This window comes from Chelonia mydas, chromosome 13 (assembly GCF_015237465.2).
Source record: "Chelonia mydas isolate rCheMyd1 chromosome 13, rCheMyd1.pri.v2, whole genome shotgun sequence".
In the NCBI taxonomy this organism is placed as follows: domain Eukaryota; kingdom Metazoa; phylum Chordata; order Testudines; family Cheloniidae; genus Chelonia; species Chelonia mydas.
Window position 1 is genome coordinate 19,240,096 of NC_051253.2, and position 23,380 is coordinate 19,263,475.

General features: G+C 46.5%; 1 protein-coding gene across 1 annotated transcript in view; it reads left to right on the top strand.

The window, feature by feature from the left end:
* Nucleotides 1–23,380, top strand: part of GDAP1L1 (ganglioside induced differentiation associated protein 1 like 1) — a 38,032-nt gene continuing 14,652 nt past the window's right edge. The window contains exons 1-3 of the mRNA XM_007067284.4: nt 1–260; nt 7,988–8,180; nt 13,570–13,743. Coding sequence (XP_007067346.1) covers nt 81–260; nt 7,988–8,180; nt 13,570–13,743 — 547 coding nt within the window. The 5' untranslated portion in view covers nt 1–80. The remainder of the gene's footprint in view (nt 261–7,987; nt 8,181–13,569; nt 13,744–23,380) is intronic.

A 23,380-nucleotide genomic window follows, 5' to 3' on the forward strand; every position in this document is an offset into this window, starting at 1 on the left:
TTCCATGAGCCCATGTGATGCTTGGATAGTGCAGCTGCTGCTGCTCTCTCCTTCCCCCGTTCTTCCAATCTCAGGCTGTCATGGCGACTCCCAACAATGCTACTCCCACCAACTGCAGCTGGTGGCCCATTTCAGCTCTTGAGAACGATGCAGGGAAATCTGCGGAGGTTGAGGACAGCCAGGACCCAACAGACCCCGCTCTCAGATCCAAGGATAGGCTGGTTTTGTATCACTGGACCCAGTCTTTCAGCTCACAAAAGGTAAATGCTGTGCTGGATTCCCAGGGAAGAATCACCTCCAAAATCCAGGGCATATCCCTGCCTTGGGAGAACGGCTTGGATGGGTGCTTTGTAGGATGAGTAGATTGGCTATTCCTCAGAGGTGAATAGGGTGCAGCTGGCAACCAAAATATTTAAATAGCAGTATGTTTTGTGCCTGTATTTCTGCATTTTTGACAGAATCTGTCTGGGGTGGCGGTGGGGGGGTTTCTTTGTAATTCTGCCTTTGCTTTGGAGTCAGATTTTGTGCTGGGAGATGTTTCTGATTTATGATTCTGCTCCATCTAACACCTGCATCTTACCTGACAGGGAAAAGTGTAGACAAAGACAATTGCATTGAAATACTGGCTAGCTAGGACTGTCCTGGTGTTGGGGGAGGGGACAGTAGTCATACGTACAATGGTCACCATTAGTTCCTATACATCCTGGCTCAGCACTGTGCCAAACAATGTATTTGCTCCTGATGCTGCAGCAATGCTATTGAAATCCTGTTCCCTCAACTCTCTGAGTCAGTTCAGAGCTGCCATGCATGGATTTTGGTAACAAATAACAATCAGTCATATCCTCCAGTCAATAGTAAATGTTCTTTTCTGCAGCTCAGGATAGCAGCCAGTGTTCAACAAACCTGACCTTATTTTCATAGTCACCAACAGCCCCAGTTGTTCTCCTTACATTCATTAAATATGTGAGCTGAATTATTCATAGTGGAGAAGGTGAACATAAAGTTTTCAAGCTGCAAGGGCTCTGGGTTTCCATGAGAGCAGAATGTTCTCCCTTCACCCCAAGCACATTCCAGGAGGCTGTGGGGGTGGGGGGAGGCAGGGGGAGGACAGGCTTCTGTGTGCACAGAGAAATCCTAGGGCACACAGTGCAGCCGGATGTCTACAAATGTTGAGTCCTTTCTTCGCACTCTTCTAACTAAGGTGCTTATTCTGCATTAGCAGAGCTGAGTCTTTAGGGTAAACAATCTGACTCCCATCTTTCCTTCCTTCCCTGCATTGCAATGTCCCTTTTGAGAGGTTGCTATTTGCATCCTTATCTATTGCTTTTCTCATTTGTCTCCCAGCACTGGGAGGGAAACAGTTAACCAGCCACTCACACAGGATTTTCTACAACCAATCCAGGCCTAGCCCTACCTCTGCCAGAACCACTCCATGAACACTATAGGGCACATTTAAAGTCACAGTGCACAATTTCATATTATTTATTGAAGTCCCAATTTGATTTTTTTAAAGTCACTGGCAAAGAAATAACACCTTGAAACATGTTCACTGTAACTAGGGATTAACTAGCAAGACAACCTGTACATGTAAGTGTAATGGACACAGCCTGCTGGAGAAAGCAGATCTATGCCAGGTATTGAAATATCCTTCAAAGCCTCTTTCTGATAGGAAATATCCCTTATGTTAGAAGTGTTGTTAAAAGTCCTCTAGGAGTAAAGCTGTTTCCAAGCCCCTGTCTCACTGACTAATTGCACAGATCCATCATCTTGCTGCCAAAGTTGTTGAATATTGACTAATTGGATGGGATTCCAGGGACAAACCCTAAGACGTGGGGATCATCTGCTGAACCCCTGATTTGGCCCTCACTGCTGCGAAATAGGCTTTTAATTTGAAAAGGTTTCTTCTTTCAATCAAGGTGTCTGGCACAATAAAAGCTTCACATTTCTGGGCAGATGCCTGATGACAGAAGTACCTTGAAGTGCTACGCACAGCCAGGCCACCTGATCTAGCCACCCTGCAAAGAAATACCTGGGGTTCCTTGTTCTAGGTTTGGGCCCAGCCTCCCCATTCAGCACCATGGCCAGAGCATAAGATGGTCTCCTACAGCCTGCCAGAAACAAGCTGGGTGAGACGGGGAGGGAAGCAGGGTTACCTGCACAAGCCAAAGAACCAGATTCATTCCTGTATAACCCAGCTGGGTTAGTTACCCTAGGTATAAATTTGGCCCCGTGTTTCTAAACCAGGCCTTGGACCTTCTTCCATTAATTGATGGTCCCCCTCAGACCTCGGGGGTGAGTTTGTGGCCTACTGATGTCAATGGCAAAGCTCCCCTGGACTTCAGTGGAGCCAGGATTTCACCCTAGGTCTCTGGGATTCAGATGTATTGTCAGTGTCTCTCATACAGCTGTGCACATCTGGAACCCAGACCAGTGATTTTTTTGTAAAGAAATAGTCTAGCTAAGCAAGGTCACTGGATCTGGTGGCAGAATCCCTTGCAGTCTATTACCAGAGGTTTCTCAGAGGCTGACATGGAGATTCAGGGGATTGCTTTGATTAGTGAGCACTTCACAGCTTGGTTATCGGTTCGAATGCAGCCCAGGTCAGTTGTGACCCAAAGTAATTACCTTCCGGCAGCTCTTTGGTGTCTCTTGTATGAAATGAGTTGGTGGGTCTTAGTCCAGTTCCTAGCAGATCAGCTTTCTATGTGATAAAAATTGCCATAGCAATTGGTCTGAACACCCTCCGTCTTGGCAGCCTCAAATGAGAGTTCAAGAAGTGAATACGCCTGATAGAATGAATCCTTCTCTTAGCCTAGATGCAGTTCCTGACCTGTAGTCAGGGTGGAACTACACTGATGGAGGGTGCTGTGTGTGGGAAGGCTTCCCCGCTACTGTGCTTGCTGTACATGTTCTGTGACTAGAGGAGATCCATCTCCAGGGCTGTCGAGCTTGCTGCTTCCGTCAGAACCAAAATGCACCAAAGGTTATTTTGTAGAGAGAGGCTTGTCCCGGCATGCCAGTGCTTATTATCATCAGAATCCTCTTCTACTCCATGCTCTGAAATGGAGTCTGAGCTCAAGGTGGCTCTCTATTAGCTTGAGTGGAAGCCTCTTCCACATCCAGGGAGGAAGCATGGTCTAGTGGTTAAAGGACAACTCCGGGAGGAGAACCCTTAGAGTCCATTTGTGGTTTTGGCATTTATTCACTGTGTGACCTTGGGCAAGTCACTTCCCCATTCCATGCCTCAATTCCCCACCTGCAAAACGAGGATAATCGCACCCACCGACCTACCTCACAGTGGGGCTGTGAGATTTCATTCCTTAATGTTTAGAAGATGCTGTGAGAGGTTGGGATGGGAGGTGCTACAGAAACACAAAGCACCTGATGACTATTGTCAGGCAACGTGGGTAGCAAATTGCTGTGCCAGGGATGCAGTGGGCACAACTGACACCGTACCATGCTGTACCTGCTGGACACGTGTGGTGACCCCTGCTGCAAGCTCTGCTTCTCGTGTCAGTTCTAGAACAGGCCACTGGCTCCTTAATGGCTCACTGATTAGAAAAGGGGAATGGGGCAATTGTCCTCAGTGGCAGGATCAGTTATCCCAGCACTGTCCCTTCTGGGATTTAATTCCCTTTCAGCAACACAGGGGCAGAAAGAGAGGAGTCTGAAAACAAGGGGCACAGGCTTTTACTTGCTTTATGTTAAAAGGAAAAAATAAATTGTCAAGCCTATAAATAATGAATTGCTAGTTCTGCAAACTCTTTGTTTGGAGGCTCTAATAAAAAAATGCTTATTTTTTTAAGTTTTATTTTTAGCAAATTCTAGTTGTAAGAAAACAATTGCTTGTTTGTTTTTAATTCAGAAGTTGTGTGTTAGGCACCTGTTAGGTGTCACACCAGTGTTTTTGTTTTTAGTCGTGTGCCCTACTTAAGTGATAGTGGTGAACATTTTCAAAACCTATATGTCTAAAATTAGACTCCTAAGTTCACATTCTGGATTCTAAATTAAGAGGCCTAATTTTTAGAGGTGCTGAGCACCCACAACTCTTCTAGAAGTCAATGGGATTTGTGACTGTTCAGCACCTTTGAAAATCAGAACCTTAAATATGGGCTTGGTGGCCTAATATTGAACATGTGGGTTTGAAAATGTTGGCCAATGCATTTTATACACTTTATACTTTGCACTTCTCTAACGTTTTCCATGTGAGGATCTGGAAGCACTTGGTAAGTGTTACTAATTCTATCTCAAATCCTCCTGCCCCTGTGTGGTTGCTACCATTGTTCCAATTTTACAGACGGGGAAATTGAGGCACGGAGGTTTAGTTATTTACCCAAGTTCACATGGAAAGTCTGTCTCAGAGTCAGGGACAGAACTCACAACTCCCAGTCCCATGTCACAGCACACCTGTCACTCCTGGAGTTATTTTTATTTAGAACAAGTAGAAAACAAACATCCTGGTATTAATACCATCCATCAGGACAATTTGTTGAGTGTCTGGAAAAATATAACTGGTTCATGTTCCATGTGCCTAGGAAGATCTGACAAATAACAACAAAAATCAAAGCTCGGTGCAATTTTGTACGTGAGGGTGCAAATGAAACAGGACTGGGTGCCTCTAAAAGAGCTGGATGGGCAGTGTGATGGGCCACGCTTTTGTGGTTGGTACTCCAGGCTCCCTGACTGTTCCCTACCCTAAGGATGAGGCCCTCACTGCCTGCCTCCCATTCAGCTGTGCACAGTTCAACCTGCCTGATGCGTGTGCTGCTCACTGCATTGGGAGTCAATTTTGTAGCAGCCCAACCCCTCTGGCAGGTTAGAGCGCACACAGCTGAATGGGAGGCAAGGGGTATTATTGGTACTGCCAAGGGCCTAGACTGGAAAATTGGCACAGCTGCCCAAAGAAGCTGGGACACTCACTGATCTAAACCCCTGACCTCCCTGACTCAGAAGAAGAAGCCAAGCCTGGTGCCCAAAAGCCATGTAAAGGGTGGGATACAGCTATAAAGGAGGCATATACAGAACAGCTCAGGACAGGGAGTGCAAAGGTGCTTTAAGCCACCTATGTGTCTCCATAGTCCTCCTGGGTCAGGTGTGTTCTGGGATGGACCCTTTGGCTGATCCCTGTACCACTTGCCAATGGCCTCATGGGGGTGATGTAGCATTTGGGGGGTCACTCACACACAGGTGGCATTGGCTGTTTCCCTTTTTCCAGGCCACACCTCGTCCATTGGCAGAAAGGCAGCATTTGGCATAGGAGCTATTAAGCCAGCTCAGAGGTGTCAGAGGATGACTCTAAACTGCACTGATCCTCCTAAGGCTTTGTATTCATGCAGAAGGACTCCATAGTTAGGGCACTGGCTTAGGACTCAGAAGAGCTGGGTTCTGTTCCCTGGTCTGCTGGGCTTCTTTCTGCCTCAGTTTCCACATCTGTAAAATGGGGATAATGATTCTGCCTTTCCTTTCTAAGGTGACTTGAGATCTCTGGCTGAAAAGTGCTGTGTAAGACCTAGCTGATATTATTTTTTATGATGCTGGGTTTAGAGCTGCTCAGCCCATGAAACTGGGAACTGGGGTCATACAGCAAGAATTTGGGAGCCTCCCTAAATGAGATCCAGTGTGTGGCCAATAGCTCTGTATGTGCACCAGCTGGGCAGATGGAAGCAATATGATGCCTACCATCATCCTAAAACAGCCGTTTGAACTGTACTAGGTATGGCAGTTTTTTCTCTCTGGCAGCTTTAGGAAGATTTCTAGAGGTGACTATCTGTAGATACACATAAGGAGCAGCGAAAGATAGAGAAGCCAGACAAAGTGCCTGAGTCGTGCTCCCCACGAGTGAAACTGCTGAGTAGTGAAACTGTGGGTGGTGTAGAAATGCACAGTATGTCTTCCTGTCTCAGCAGATCCCCGTGTTGGAAGGGAGTGGGGACTAGATTGGCAGATCAAAACATCACTCTCACAATGCGGCTGATAATCGGGTGATAAAACCATAAATCCAATCACACAGAAGCTTAAGGGCTTTATAAGCATTCACTGGCCTTTACCAGCTGATAGTAATAAGTCAGGGGACAGCCTGAGCTAAAGCACAGAGATCTGATTAGTCCAAACCTTTTGGTCCAAGAAGGAGTGCAAGCAGTGCATGGCTGTACCTTCAGCAGGATGCTTTGCTTTAACACACACGGTATCTGCCATCCTCACAGAGAAGCACACAGAAATGTGCACACTCACAGAGACAAGCCCTGTTACACGGATACACACACAAGCACACTAATTGCCACACTCACAAACACCCACAAATGCACAGCATTTTGATTAAAAAACTAGAATATAAAATTAACATGGCACACAATAAATGGATTAAAAACTGGCTAACTGATAGGTCTCAAAATATAATTGTAAACAGGGAATTGTAATGAAGCAGGTGTGTTTCCAGTGAGGTTCCACAGGGGTCGGGTTTTGGCCCTACTCTATTTAACATTTTTATCAATGACCTGGAAGAAAACGTAAAATCATCGGAACTCAGTACTCTTGGCTCCCAGTTCCCTGCTCTAACCATGCAGCAGGAGCATTCAAGAAGCCAGACCCTTCTATAATATCAAATGTCTCCAGCAACAAGGGCCAGGAAAAAGGAAAGAGAGAAGCTACAGGCAACGAGGGACCTTTATGTACAGCATCTTCATCCAAAGTATATCACCCCAAATCTTTCACAGGGATAAACAACAGGAGCCAGGGAGCGAACAGAGGCAAAGGAGGAAAGAGATGCAAGGTGGAGGGATGGATGGAGACTGTCTCACAGAGCAGGAGCTGTGGGGTATAAGGCTGTCTGACCGCATGGAGGGACGGAGAGAAAAGCTAGTGCTAGGAAAACAAAGGGAAAGGGGAGGGGATTGCAATACGTGGCAGGATTCTCCCTGTTGGACATTTGCATTCTCCTCTCACCATGACACTCCCCTCTGCTTTTGGAACCAGAAATGTTCCCAAGGGAGCACTGACTGGCCGGAGCGAGGAAAACAGCGAGCTTTCCCCTGCTATGGCAACGATACTCCATGTATAAGTGCCGTCAGCCACTTCGGCATGTAAGGGAGGGGCCCAATAATCACCTGATGCTGTCCTGTCCTAGATTTGCAACGTGTGTATCATGGCTTGTCATTGTGTCTCAAGGATATCGCATTCGGAGGTGCCATTGTGATGAAACATAATGGCACAAGAGGAGGACAGCATGCTGAGATTATGCCTGTCTCTGATCAGCCCGTGACACCACCTGCCATCACTAACTTGTTAAATTTTCAAACGAGCACCTTCACACTTTCTCCCAAGCTGCCTCTCATGCCTGGGAGAAGCTCCCCATAAACATCCACAAACCCAACTTATTATCCACCTTCAAAACCCTCCTTACAGCTCTCCTTCACTGCCAGGCCTACAAAACACTTAACTGCTGGTGTGCAGAGACCACTGCCTATCATGCTGGTCAATATGGTCTCATTGTTTCCTTGTATTCCCCTATTGATCTGTATTCATCTGTTGTCTGGTCTTATATTTAGGTTGTAAGCTCTCTGGGGAAGGGGCTGTCTGTTCTGTGTTGTGCAGCACCTAGGACAACATGATGGCTGGTCCTAGAAATTATAATATAAATAAGAAGTTTCTGTGATTCTCTGAGACTGGGTAACAAAATATCACCTCTGCCTTCTACCTCCTTCTTGGCTTCTGGGAGAGATGCCAGAGACTCTGGTATGTTGGGGTCAGGGCTCCTCCTGATGTCCTACTCCATAGTACGTGTCAGGTGGCATGAGGAATAATCCTAGGATGGGCACTCTACTGAATGCCCACTGGGAAGAGGAGCTCCAATCAGCCCTGTGCAGCATTGGGCCCCAAGGAGCCACAAGTGGCTGAGCATCGCTGTCCTGTGAACTTTGTGGGTATGGGAGACCATAATCAGAGCCTGGTGGGCAGCAATCAGACTTCTCTGCCCTGCTTCCTGCTGTAGGTCCGCCTGGTCATAGCAGAGAAGGGGCTGCCGTGCGAGGAGCGGGATGTCAGCATGCCCCTGACTGAGCACAAAGAGCCCTGGTTCATGCGTCTCAACCTCGGGGAGGAGGTGCCCGTGATTATCCATGGAGACAACATCATCAGTGACTACAACCAGATCATCGACTACATGGAGAAGAACTTCACAGGAGGTAAGGAAGGGTGGGTCAAAATTCATCATCAAAATGGGGGTTTGGTGGAAAATTGGGTTTCAGCTCAAGGAAGCTGTTGGTGAAAAGTATCTGCTCTTCAAGGAAAATTTCAGCTTTTCTTTGACAACGAAACATTCCAAAACCAAAACATTTTCAGCCAAAACTGAAAACTTTCAGCTGAAAACCAAACATTTCAATTTGGAAATGTCACCACAGTGCCTCATGGGAGTTGTAGTTCATGCCCTTCGTGTCCCCATTCTCCTTTATGAGTCAGGCTCCCCAGCAGGACTACTGTTTTTGTCTTTGGTTTGAGTTCTGGGCTATGTTCCCGGCCACTTCACCAATCCCCAGCTGTGACAACTCTATTCTTTCTATGCATCATCATTATGAGAGTTCATGTGCAGAGATGGGGTGAAACTGGAACCACTTATTCAACTCTCCACCTCTACAACCTTTATGAGTTTGGATAAAATGAGGCCTAGCTCTGAACCAGCCAGGGCCAGTGAGATTTGGCAAAATCAGTGCCAGTTGTGGTTTTTGCTCAACCTCTGCTTAGACCTAATAGTTCTGCAGGGTTTTGCCCCCTAGCAGGATGTCACATTGTCTGACGTGAAGCTTTCATAGCCTGCCAAAAGCAGCTTGCTCTGGCATCCTGGCCAGTAGCACCGGGCTCTGACATTCCTCTCCCTTGACTGTGCCCAGAAAGGGTTTTGCTTGTGCTTTTTGTGCACTGGGGCTGAGCTGGTGAGTGACTGCAGTCGGAGGGCAGGTTGGTATATTGCCAGTTGGGAGGAAATGAAAGGGGATGGCAGCCGTTAAGGAGGGCTGGAGGGGAGATGTTTACATTTGGTGTTACGTGAATGTAGTGCTAATGAGCGGCACAGAATTGCCATCCCTGAGGAGTGAATCCCATTATTTATCCAGAGCAAATGCAGCCTGGTTAGTGGCAGGGCGAGCTCCCCCACACTGCTCTGCCCTGGTGCTTCACCCTACAGGTGCACAGAAAGAGGGCCCGGGTCTCTAGGCTGAGGCAATGACTCACCAGTGCTTTCCTGAATTCCCTTCATTTGTCAGAGCAGAGCTGGCCAGTTCAGGGCTGTCAGACTGGGATGAGCAAGCCAGGAGACTTCAAAGGCTTAGGAGGGAGGTTTTAACTCGGTCATCACGACGCTCATCACAAAGCCTGTCACCTTAGGAATGGAGAGACTTTAAAAACCATCTTAAAATAGATTCCGAACACAAGGGAGCCTTGGCAGATCAGCGGTTGCCCTCCTCTCCTCGACTCCAGCACTCCCTTCTCACACGGCTCAGAGAAGGCATTCAGTGAAAGCAGGAAGGTTCCCCACCCAATTTGAGGCTTTTTTTAGGTTTAGTTGAACTGGCTGGTCTCTGCTGAATGCCCAAAGTTTCAACAAATGCATCTTAAACAAAGCAAAGGACCATTTGTCACCAACCCTCCCAGCTTCCCAGAGGTTGCTGCTTATGGACCAGGCCAGGACCCAGATTTTGTTCAGTCTGAAAGTCTCTTCTCAGACACTTGGCTCAGCGGGCCATATTCTGCTTTATTAATGCAACCCCACTAATTTCTAATCCCCAGTGAGCTCCCCCTTACAGATGTGACTTTACATTGTCTCCGTTAAGGTTGCACACATCTAAATGAGGGCAGAAGATGCACATGTGGTAGCATCCTGTCACCAGCAGAAGGCATTGACCTAGCCAGTGACATGGAACAGCTCCTAGAGTGAAAGATAATTACAGATCTGCCATGGTGCTGGGGCAGGGGATGGGAAGGGGAAAAAAGTGCTCTGACCCTGGTTAGCAGTTCTATTAGCCATATTAACAAGCTCTGGAATCATGTCCAGCCCATTCTGGCTTTGCCTGCAATGCCAGTCTTTAGAGGCTGATGCTGGCGAGACAAATCACTCACCCCATAAAAATGTTTCAATCCTGGAAGTGCTCTTTATACTAAGGATAGATATCTGCAAGGCTTCATTTTGTCGCAGGCTTGAAGCAGAGCCTAGCTCTGTTAGTTACCAGCAATACCCTGTGGAGTCACATATAACAGGGCATCAGCAGCAATCGGCCCAATATGTGGCTTTTGTTCAGTAACCAACAGGGAGAACCGGTGCCATTCCGGTGAGCTAATGCCTCCGACACCAGCTGAAGGGAGTGGGTCTACAGCCGGAGCTGTTGCGTTTCAGTGTGGTTACTGAATAGCCTTGCTTGAAGGGCTGGCTATTCTGAATGCGCCGGGTTCCAACCCGGGAAACCTCGGCATGAACCGGTACGATGCTGGCTGGGAGCCAGCGGAAGGCACATGCGCGCTGGGGATTCTGTAGTAGTGTTATTTAATTCCACTGGTGGTTGGTCTCAAATGAAAAGTCCCATTTGTGGCTGGGATCTTGGCTCTTGTACTTGGTTCAGGGGCAGCATGAAGGTGAACGGCAAACTAGCAGCCCCGTGAAGGACTTTGGCTCAACCACATCATGTTTAGAAGCTGTGAAAATCTCTCAGTCTGAAAAATTCAGTGGGAAAGGGTTTAATTTGATAGAATCCCCAAAACTAACAATGGAGACGCCTCACTTGGTCCCATCCAGTTCATCCAGGCCAGGAATGTTCCCGATAGTGCATTTACTAGTACTTTATAGACTCTAGATTTATATTATCCTAGGGAATAGCCCGCTCACTTATCTCTCGGGACAAGCCCTTCCCATTGCTGCGGACAGCACTTACTTACCCACCTCAGAGGGAGGTGATGAGGTTTAATTAGGGTTTAAACAGGGCTTGAAGATGCAGAGCACTACATACCAGCTACCAGGGATTATTTCCCTCCCAAGTCTGATCTGCTTTTCAGTGTGAGGATGTACCACGGCTGTAACTATAACCCAAATCTTGGGGCTCATGCTCAAACACCCATAGAAGTCAGTGAGAGTTTGCCAGAGTACAGGCTGAGTAAAACTGGAATGAGGACCTCCTGGTTTGACTCTGTGCTTGGTGCAAGGAAATGGAAGTCCTGGGACCAGTGGAAGATTTCAACCAATCACAGCTGAGAAGAAATCAGATGTTCTCCAGGAACTGTTTAAATCCTCAGTGATTTTTTGGGGCCACATTTTCACTGGGTTTCCAGGAAGCGCCTGCAAAATCCCCTGGCATGTACAAAACCCTGTACTGGTGGTACAAAGCCATTCAGATGCCATAACCAGCTTTCGGCGAGAAAAGGCAGGCACAATCCCAGACCTTTATTTAGCTATTGAAGATCCCTGAAGCAGGACTATTAAGGTTTGCAACACAAAAACCAGCACTGTCGATTTGCATGTCTAAATGAAGCATTACTCTGTTTGTATTGGCAGCTGCTATGTGGCCTGTACCTGAACTGACTGGCAAACTGTACATCTGCAGTGAAAACACAGATCAGGTCTGATTCTGCAGCATGCCAGTGAGTAAGTCCTACTGACTTCAGAGGAGGCTGCACGCCATTGGAAGGGCTGTCAGCTCAGGTCCTTAATTAAGACGCAATGCGAGCCAATGTCTACAAAATGTCTCCCTAGAACTTTAATTTCTTTATCCCAGATCAAGAGCCAGGCCCCTTGAAACTCAGGAAGAGAACACTGCACTGCAGGGAGCAGACAGGCAGTATGGCTAACTGAGCCCCCGTGGTAAATTTATTTCACTGGCCATTAAAAGCGATCTATAAAATCCATAAAAATGGCCCAGAAAAATAATGTTTCCCTCATTCCAGTGTCATCCCCTCTGTATTTTCAGCAGTGAGTCTAATAAAAAGAATGCTACCAACTGGCCCCTATAGCTCATACTACCAGTGTGAAGCGAACCAGGCAAAATAAGCCTAGAAACAGCAAAGCCATAAAACATTGAAAGTTACAGAAGCTGAATGATTCAAAACAGACTGAGAAACTACATGTCCCGACTAGAGAAGAGAGGTGATCTTGTGGGTAATGCATTGAATTGGGCCTCAACAGAGCTGGACTCAATTCCTTGCACCCCCACAGTCCTTCTGTGGGACCTCGGACCAGTCACTTAGGCTTAGATTTTCAAAGACGTCCAAGGGAATTAGGTACCCAACCCCCACTGATTCAAGAGGTGCCTAACTCCACTAAGCTCTTTTTGGAAATCCCAGCCTTAATCGCTCTGTGTCTCAATTCAGGAATATTTCCTACCTCGTAGGGATGCGAAGATGAACGTTCACAGTTGTGAGGTGCTCTGGTGCTGTACTCAAACAGAAAGAAGCTTTCAGACATCATGAGCCTCCTTTCTTAGAAACCCCGCAGCCAAGGGCTGTTGCCAAAGATGTATGTGCCACAGTGTGCCTAATTTGTGTGCATAATTACTGAGACTGCTTGAAGATGATCAGAAGGGTCCGTTTGCATGTGATTTGCATGTGAACTCACAGTAATTACATGGATATATTAGACTTGCCATTGTAAACAACCCTGGTGGGCTGTGGCTTTGAAAATCAGGCCACTAACTCACACTTTTTGGCAAGAAGAGAAAGAACTGAATGTTGTTAGCCAGGAAGAGAAAGCTCGCACACAAATGTGATTGTGTCAGTGAGTGTGGGCTGATGACGCGCTGCATAACGCAGCCAGGGTTGACCTTACGGTAGTTAATATTAGAGCAGAACTATGAAGATGTAAAGTGCCATATAAGTACTAAGTATTGCTGTTATTATTGAGTGTTATGATTGTGGGTGCTTGGCAGTGCCCCAGTTGGCATCCAGGAATTAGCATACAGCTAAAGCAGACGCGGTAGATCTGGTTTATAGAGAGTTGCTGTGGCTGTGCACTGATTGGCCAAGAGACTGCACTTGGAATAAAGAGTATCATAAAATAGTTCTGTTGCCCTAGAACTCCATACACAGGGCATTTAGAAAATGTCATCAATCCCGGATACAGAGGATTGGTGCCAGTTTGCTTTCCTGGGAACGGAACTCAGCACCTGATGTTTAGAGATGCAGAGAATTTGCAACCACCACTAAATTCAATAGGAGCTGCAGATACTCACTGACTGTGAGACCCAGGTCCTGAACATTTACGCTCAATGGGTGCGGGGGGAGGGCATACTGTACATGATCAACCTAATCAACCAGTGCACAGGAGGGACCTGTCCAACCAAACCAGGAAGGCTTAGCTCCAGGGTTAACTTCACTTGAGCCCCCAACATTCTAGGAAGGTGTTTCAATTAATGGTTTGATTCCATCTCTAATCAGAATTAGCACAAGCTAAACACAAACAGGTGTCGCAAAACAGGAAGTAATGAGCCACCCTAAATCAATCTCTGATCATCCCAGTGGCCTGGGGATAGTCAAGTCACATGGGAACAAGTTGACGTATGGTAGTTGTAACCAATGCCAACTTTTTGTTCCACGTTTCAGAAAATGTTACCCAGCTGATCCCCGATGCCGGGAGCATTCTTCATACGAGAGTGGTGCAGTACAGAGAGCTCCTGGACTCACTGCCCATGGACGCCTACACTCACGGCTGCATCCTCCATCCCGAGCTCACCACTGACTCCATGATTCCAAAGTACGCTACAGCTGAAATCCGCAGTAAGTTGCCTCCTTAGCAGGGCTGCCTACCGCTAGTGAACAGTGAGATGGTGGGGGATGTTTATTTCTTTCTATCTTGGCCCTATGCAAACTCCACACCGACAGGTGCTGTTGACACACCTTTCAAAACACAAGGGCATAGGAGATGCAGCGTAAGCAGCATCACTTCTTTCCCCTGTGCTACTGCACATCATTTGGGCATGTGACTACATTTCACCTTCTGTGACTTTAGCCCTCCGTCGGGGCCTGCTCAAACAGATGGGCTCAGCAGGGTGCCCAGGAGACAGAGCAGAACTCTTCCGTGAAGAACAGGAGACAGTCCAGTGGCTTTCTGACCCAATACGCTGGCTTCTCTGGAAGCAAACGTCAGGTGTCACTCAGACTCCTGTATGCTCTTTACTTCAGTTGCCTTCTCCGGGAGCTTCACTCCAGATGTTTATTCTCTCTGGTTCAAAGCCATTCTGCACGAGTTCCCCATTTACTCCAAGTCACTCACCTTTTACACCGTGCCCCTCCCCAGGGTGGAAAATAGACCTGAAACAATGGAAATCCTGCCACTTTGAAAATCTCAGTCTCCTTTTCTCATTGCGGATCAACCCTTAACCATTCCCCAGAGCTTACAGCTACAGCTGGTAGAAACATTTTGGACAGAAAGTTTTTCCATTGGAAAATGCCATTTAGTTGAACCTGCTATTTTCCGGGGGGGATCATGTCAAAATTTTGTTTCGATAATGTTGGAACATTCCATTCTGGCATTTTTTAAATGGAACGTTGTGATTTTTCATTTCACAAAATGGAAATTCTGGTTCCCGCACAACTCTACTCACAGTCAACTGCTGAGTGGCAAGGAGCATCCCTGAGTCCCTGTGAGACAGGGAGGTAGAGCCTCCAGACATAGTATCATCCTTGCTTCCTTCTGGGTCCCCTTCTCTAGGACAATAATCTTCCTGCAGGGTGTTGCCCAGGGCACTGCTCACAGGATCCCAGATGGGGCTTATCATCCTCTCCAAGACGATTGTCTCTTTCCTGTTGAATATTTGTACCCTGTGACCAGAGAGGCAGATGGGGATTGTGAACCTGCTACAATAGGAGCTGCAGGACTGCTCTCATGACCAGGCACTGAGCATGCAATGGGGTGCAATGTCAGCATCAAGAAGAGCTGCTGTCAAAGCCTTGTCATCATAATAGATACAGACATAAAAACCCAGAGGGCCAGCTCCAGCCCTGGCACAAGCAGGTGCCAGTCCGTTGGGCTTCAGTGGAGTTGCATTATTTTAAGTCAGGACTGAACCTGACCCAGAGTGGCTAACATCCGGGCACTACGTTCTGCCAGTTAGTCATGACTAAGATGCTCAGCCAGTGAGTAGCCTCTTTATGGCTTTCTATGGCATTGTAATTCACTTGAGAGAATTATGGCTTGGTGGTTCTGATTCCTAACAACTAAGGTAGCAGACGGTCTGGAAAGGAGACAGAGAAATCGACTGCAGCCTTTGGGGCAGAGGGTAGGAGTCCATCTAGTCGTGGTTCAGAAGGATCAGCCTCCATGCAACCAGGACCAATATTATCGCTCTCAGTTACTGGGCCCTTTGCAGATGTTTTATTCATACATGCAGGTGGAGGACATGCTGCACCCTTCATTATTTTATAAAGCATATTGCCTTTGGATGCATTAGCTGTTATTGCTGAGGGGGCGCTGGTAGGAGAGATTGTTGTCCTGCACATTACAGCTCAGAGACTGCGTCAAACAGGGCACGTGCTGCATACGCTTAGGGCCCAGGTTTACGTGATTGCCGAGCGCATTCCATTCTAACATGTGCTGTCGGTTCAGGAGGACTGAGAAAGCCCTCTGAACCACTGACACCCCAGTGGGGCTGTGCATTTTGGCGAGTACAGACTTTGGAGTCCTGGCCACAAAGGGGTTATCTACCCCCTTCACACCATGGAGGGGGATCCACACCAGTACTAAACAAGCCAGCATGGGTGCAGGGCTGTGCGTGGAAGAGGCCTGTGTGGATCCAGTGGCCTGCAAGGCCCAGGTAGGTGGAGTAGCAGCCATGGGTATGTGAGTGAGGTGGTGGAGGATATATTAGCCCTGTGGCCTGCCTGTGGGTTGGGGGATGGACTCTACCCCCAAAGACTGCCAAGTGCCTCCCCTGAAACCCAAGTACTTTTGTTTTGAGCAGGAGGAGGAATATCACAATGGACCACATCAAGTGTCCAAATCACAGCCTCTCTTTCCTCCCTCTCCTTGTCTCTCTTTTTCTCCATCTCTTTCATGCATGCTTTCTCCTTGCTGCTCTGCTCTTTTTCATGTGTGCTCTCTCCTGCTCTCTTTCTTCCTCACCTTCCCCACACCTCCAGTGGGTTATTTCATTATTATTTTCAATAATTTAAAGGTCATACAGGGGAGATTGCACAGGGATTCAATTACAGACACTGGATGAAGTGACGTAAGACTGTGTACTTGACCTTCAAGCATTCATGAAACATTGACAATACTTAATATAACTCAGCTGCAAGGACTACTCTTAAAGCACTGTTCTCCTCCGGAAAGTGACATTGTCAAAATGACACTGGAGGGCCCCACCGTTATTGCCTCTCAAGGACTCTGGATCAGAATGGCTCATGGATCACAGTTTACAAGTACAAAGATTTTTTACCTTTGACAAGCCCATCCTAGGACCTGGAATTCAAGCTCGGCTCATGCATCACAGACAATCAAACTTCTACTGTTGATAAGGTCCTTCTCTGCCAGATTTTCTTCAGGGTCTTTTGCTGTTTCATTTTCTCTTTCCCCATTTTACTTATCCTCTCCCTATGTACCTCAGGCTAAGCACCACCTCCCTTTCTATCTCATTCCCTTCTCAAGTCTTCCTATTGGTCAGTGCATATGGTGGGCTCTTTCTTGACTTCAGTAGGTTTCTTATGTCGAGATGGTTGCACTCCATCACATGTATGGGTGTCTATGTGCACACGTACACTATTGCTTTCTAATGGGTGGAAGCAGATCTGCTCATGTGGATAGTAGTCCCTTCTACTGGTGAAGTTAGTGCCACTATTTCAATTTACTGAGTACCACCTAGAGGTTTTGGAGCACAGTGATGATTATCAGTATCTATTTATATTGCGGTAGCCCCTAGGAGCTAGGCACTGGACAAACACAGACTACAAAGACGGTCCTTGCTCCAAAGAGCGTACCGATTAAGCAAGCATAAGAGTGTGGGTTCTTTTCCCTATGCTGCATGTCTATGAAGACTTGATGACAACGCGGTTGTGAAGTAAAAGGCTTCAAGCTGTATGCCTAAAAGAAGTTCTCTAGGGTCAGAATTATGCCAGTCCATTGGATCAGTGGAACCAAGAAGCCAGGGTGCATTTTGGACTGGAGCTGCTGGGCAGCCACCTTGTCAGAGGATCTAGTGCCAGTGGGTGAGAAATGCAGAACAGAGAGAAAGGGACGTAGGATGAAAGAACATACCATTAAAGCCATTTATTATTTACTGTTGTAATTCTGAACTCCTCAGCTCCTGGGACAGCACATTCATTAGAGGGAGAAAGTGCCCTGGCAGGACTGACTGAGTACTCCTTGCTTGGGAGGTAAACGTTGGGATGCTTTCTTGGGGTGACCAGAACTCCAGCTGACCTTGTTACCCCTTTGCCTTAGCAAAAGAGAGATTTGTGGGTGTCACCCCAGGTTGCTAGCCAGCCAACCAAGTTCCCTAGGACTCTGCCAGCCCTCTTTGCCTGGCAGGTAACGCTTGATACACCCTAGTCCCCAACCCCCCCGCCTTCCCCCCAGAAGTGCATTCCTCTGCAGTGTCCAGCCCCTGCCACTGGACACTCCCAGAGATTACCAAGTCTGCTGTCTCCAAGACAGTATACACACCAGCCTGTTGGCTCGGCAGAAGTTTCGCACTTTACGTAACCACACTGCACTGGGATGAACTTATAGTAAAATGAATAACAGGTTTATTAATAGTGAACAGAGATCTAAGTGATAATGGGCAAGGATAATAGGAACAAACTGGTTACAAATAAAACAAAAGTATAATGAGCTTTTGAGTGACTAAATTTGGCAGGCTACAAACCTTGTCTTAAGGCAGTTTTCTCACCTACCACTACTTCTTAGCATCACCAACCCACATGGTGGGGAATCCAGAGTTCATGGATGCAAAGAGCACTGACCTCTTTGTTCCCTCAGTGGTGGATTACCAAAATTTCTTTTTGCTTCTCCTTATATTCCCGCCAAGTTTATTGTCTGTGTCACCACTGTCATGATGAACCCCTGGCATTCAGACTCCAGCATCTTCCCATGCTGAGTTCACATCCTCATGTTAATTTGTTCCTCCTGTTTACCTCTGATGCAAATGAACTGCCTGTTGTCTCTGGCATCACCCTGCTAAATTTACATTAGAGACAGGTAGATAACTATCAAGAAAAGGAGGACTTGTGGCACCTTAGAGACTAACCAGTTTATTTGAGCATGAGCTTTCGTGAGCTACAGCTCACTTCATCGGATGCATAGCATATCGTGGAAACTGCAGAAGACATTATATACACACAGAGACCATGAAACAAAACTTCCTCCCACCTCACTCCCCCGCTGGCAACAGCTTATCTAAAGTGATCCTCAAGTAGAGCCATTTCCAGCACAGATCCAGGTTTTCTCACCCTTCCCCCCCCCCCCCCCCCACACACACACATACAAACTCACTCTCCTGCTGGCAACAGCCCATCCCCCTTTTTTTGAAACCCCTCTTTATAATGCGCATGATAATCAAGGTGGGTCACCTCCAGCACTAATCCAGGTTTTCTCACCCCCCCACCACACACCCCCTTTTCCAAAAACCACACACACAAACTCATTCTCCTGCTGGCAACAGCTCATCTTACAATGTGCACAGCAATAATCCAAGTTTAACCAGAACGTCTTGGGGTGGGGTTTGCAGGAAAAAAACAAAGGGAGACAGGCTACCTTGCATAATGACTTAGCCACTCCCAGTCTCTATTCAAGCCCAAATTAATAGTATCCAATTTGCAAATGAATTCCAATTCAGCAGTTTCTCGCTGGAGTCTGGATTTGAAGTTTTTTTGCTTTAAGATAGCGACCCTCATGTCTGTGATTGCGTGACCAGAGAGATTGAAGTGTTCCCCGACTGGTTTATGAATGTTATAATTCTTGACATCTGATTTGTGTCCATTTATTCTTTTACGTAGAGACTGTCCAGTTTGACCAATGTACATGGCAGAGGGGCATTGCTGGCACATGATGGCATATATCACATTGGTGGATGTGCAGGTGAACGAGCCTCTGATAGTGTGGCTGATGTTGTTAGGCCCTGTGATGGTGTCCCCTGAATAGATATGTGGGCACAGTTGGCAACGGGCTTTGTTGCAAGGATAGGTTCCTGGGCTAGTGGTTCTGTTGTGTGGTATGTGGTTGTTGGTGAGTATTCGCTTCAGGTTGGGGGGCTGTCTGTAGGCAAGGACTGGCCTTTCTCCCAAGATTTGTGAGAGTGTTGGGTCATCCTTCAGGATAGGTTGTAGATCCTTAATAATGCGTTGGAGGGGTTTTAGTTGGGGGCTGAAGGTGACGGCTAGTGGCGTTCTGTTATTTTCTTTGTTAGGCCTGTCCTGTAGTAGGTGACTTCTGGGAACTCTTCTGGCTCTATCAATCTGTTTCTTCACTTCCGCAGGTGGGTATTGTAGTTGTAAGAATGCTTGATAGAGATCTTGTAGGTGTTTGTCTCTGTCTGAGGGATTGGAGCAAATGCGGTTGTATCGCAGAGCTTGGCTGTAGACGATGGATCGTGTGGTGTGGTCAGGGTGAAAGCTGGAGGCATGTAGGTAGGAATAGCGGTCAGTAGGTTTCCGGTATAGGGTGGTGTTGATGTGACCATCGTTTATTAGCACTGTAGTGTCCAGGAAGTGGATCTCTTGTGTGGACTGGACCAGGCTGAGGTTGATGGTGGGATGGAAATTGTTGAAATCATGGTGGAATTCCTCAAGGGCTTCTTTTCCATGGGTCCAGATGATGAAGATGTCATCAATATAGCGCAAGTAAAGTAGGGGCGTTAGGGGACGAGAGCTGAGGAAGCGTTGTTCTAAATCAGCCATAAAAATGTTGGCATACTGTGGGGCCATGCGGGTACCCATAGCAGTGCCGCTGATCTGAAGGTATACATTGTCCCCAAATGTAAAATAGTTATGGGTAAGGACAAAGTCACAAAGTTCAGCCACCAGGTTAGCCGTGACATTATCGGGGATAGTGTTCTTGATGGCTTGTAGTCCATCTTTGTGTGGAATGTTGGTGTAGAGGGCTTCTACATCCATAGTGGCCAGGATGGTGTTATCAGGAAGATCACCAATGGACTGTAGTTTCCTCAGGAAGTCAGTGGTGTCTCGAAGGTAGCTGGGAGTGCTGGTAGCGTAGGGCCTGAGGAGTGAGTCTACATAGCCGGACAATCCTGCTGTCAGGGTGCCAATGCCTGAGATGATGGGGCGCCCAGGATTTCCAGGTTTATGGATCTTGGGTAGTAGATAGAATATCCCAGGTCGGGGTTCCAGGGGTGTGTCTGTGCGGATTTGATCTTGTGCTTTTTCAGGAAGTTTCTTGAGCAAATGCTGTAGATGCTTTTGGTAACTCTCAGTGGGATCAGAGGGTAATGGCTTGTAGAAAGTGGTGTTGGAGAGCTGCCGAGCAGCCTCTTGTTCATATTCCGACCTATTCATGATGACAACAGCACCTCCTTTGTCAGCCTTTTTGATTATGATGTCAGAGTTGTTTCTGAGGCTGTGGATGGCATTGTGTTCTGACAGCTGAGGTTATGGGGCAAGTGATGCTGCTTTTCCACAATTTCAGCCCGTGCACGTCGGCGGAAGCACTCTATGTAGAAGTCCAGTCTGCTGTTTCGACCTTCAGGAGGAGTCCACCTAGAATCCTTCTTTTTGTAATGTTGGTAGGCAGGCCTCTGTGGATCATTATGTTGCTCATGCTCAAATAAACTGGTTAGTCTCTAAGGTGCCACAAGTACTCCTTTTCTTTTTACGAATACAGACTAACACGGCTGTTACTCTGAAACCTGTAGATAACTATCCTGCCTCTTGTCTGGAAGAAAACCTGTTTCTCCCTTTCTCTGGTCACAGACTTTAAAGCATAATATCGGTAGTTCCTCATACAGTGTTAATACGTACACTTCAAAGTGATATTAATGACTAGTATGTCACTGACTTTCATTTGATATCTCACACAACATTCTTTGTGATAAATATCATGACAGCAATGTGTTAGGTGTAGTGAGTTTGTCAGGCTTGATAGGAGTTGCTGTTACATAACAGTGGCATTGAAGGGCTCGTAGGGGAACAGATATACAGAATTTCAAAGGTAGAGTTTGTAATTAATAAACCATTTGCTCAGCTCTTATAAAGGTCCCAGCAATGTCTATTTTGTATGCACAAGGCAAATGAGAGTTAAAAGAACACAACACAAACTGCTGATCTGATGGGGATAAAGCTGCAGGCACCAAGGTATGCAACAGCAAGTGTTCAGGAAAGCTTTAAAACGTACATATGCTGGCAGCTCTAATAGGAATCCAGAAGAGGAAATGAAGAGCTGAAAATCATTTGAACCCCACTGGGGTTGGGATGAACCTGCTGGGGGATGACATGGCATTTAGCTTTTATTATTATAGTGGGACTGTGCCACCACTATTGTTAAGGTTGAGAACAGGTTACTGTTTACCAGCTGGTAAGTGCTTGAAATATGCTGCAAGTATGTTTCAGCAAGGGCTGCCCTTGGGCTGCAGGTAAGAGGCATGACTTGGTGAATGTGGCATTTTCTGCAGTGTGTTGTGTCCCACAGAATTGCATTCTCTCATTCTCTCATCCAGCTGCCCTGCACTGTGTTAGGGACAGTGTATTGCCTGGTGCAAGGACTGCTTGCAGCAGGGTGCTCTGTGATATTAGGAGAGGTGCATCTGAATCCAGAGAGATCACAGACTCCTTAATTCTGGGCTGAGGTGGTTGTTCTAGAGGAGCAAAATGGTCTATTCTTGCCATGGGGATTTGTACCAGTGTAAGAACATAAGAACGGCCATACTGGGCAGACCAATAGAATCCTGTCTTCAGACAGTGGCCAGTGCCAGATGCTTCAGAGAGAATGAACATAAAAGGGCAATTATCAAGAGATCTATCCCTTGTCATCCAGTCTCAGCTTCTGGCAGTTGGAAGTGTCGGGACACCTAGAGCATGAGGTTGCATCCCTGACCATGTTGGCTTATACCCATTGTTGGACCTATCCTCCATGAATTCCTCTAGTTCTTTTTTGAACCAAGTTATACTTTTGGCTTTCACAACATCCCTGGCAACAAGTTCTACAGGTTGATTGTGCATTGTGGGAAGAAATACTTCCTTTTGTTTGTTTTAAACCTGCTGCCTATTGATTTCATTGGGTGATCCTAGTTCTTTTGTTGCGTGAAGGGGTAAATAACACTTCTTTGTTCTTTTTCTCCACACCATTCATGATTTTATAGACCTCTATCATATTTCCCCTTAGTTGTCTCTTTTCTAAAATGAACAGTCCCAGTGTTCTTGATCTCCTTGTATGGAAGCTGCTCCGTACCCCTTGTCATTTTTGTTGCCCTTCTCTGCACCTTTTACAATTCTAGTAGATCTTCTTGGAGATATGGTGACCAGACCTGATGCACTATTCAATGTCTGAGAGTTCCATGGATTTACATAGTGGCATTATGATATTTTCAGTTGTCTTATCTATCCCTTTCCTAATGGTTCCTAACAGTCTGTTCGCTTTTTTGATTGCCGCTGCACTTTGAGTAGATGTTTTCAGAGAACTATCCACAATGACTCCAATATCTCTTTCTGGAGCTAATTTAGATCCCATCATTTTGTATGTATATTTAAGATAATTTTTTCCATTTCATCTGCCATTCTGTTGCCCCGTCACCCAGTTTAGTGAGATCCTTTTGTAACTCTTTGCAGTCAGCTTTGGACTTGACTATCTTGAGTAATTTTTATCATCTGCACATTTTGCCACCTCACTGTTCACCCTCTTTTCCAGATCATTTATGAATATGTTGAACAGCACTGGTCCCTGTACAGATTCTTGGGGGACCCTGTTATTTACTTCTCTCAGTTGTGAAAACTAACCATTTATTCCTACGCTTTGCTTCCTGTCTTTTAACCAGTTACTGACCATGAGAGGACCTTCCCTCTTATCCCATGACTGATTAATTTTCTTAAGAGCGTTGTGAGGAACCTTTTCAAAAGCTTTTTGAAAGTCCAATACACTGAATCGACTGGATCACCCTTGTCCAAATGCTTGTTGACACCCTCAAAGAATTCTAACAGATTGGTGTGGCATGGTTTCCCTTTACAAAAGCAGTGTTGACTCTTCCCAACCTTTCATGTTTATCTATGTGTCTGATAATTTTGTTCTTTACTATAGTTTCAACCAATCTGCCTGGTACTGAAATTAAGCTTATCAGCCTGTAATTGCCAGGATCACCTCTGGAGCCTTTTAAAAAATTGATATTACATTACCTACTCTCCAGTCATCTGGTACAGAGGCCGATTTAAGCGATAGGTTACATACCAGTTAGTAGTTCTGTAATTTATTATTTGA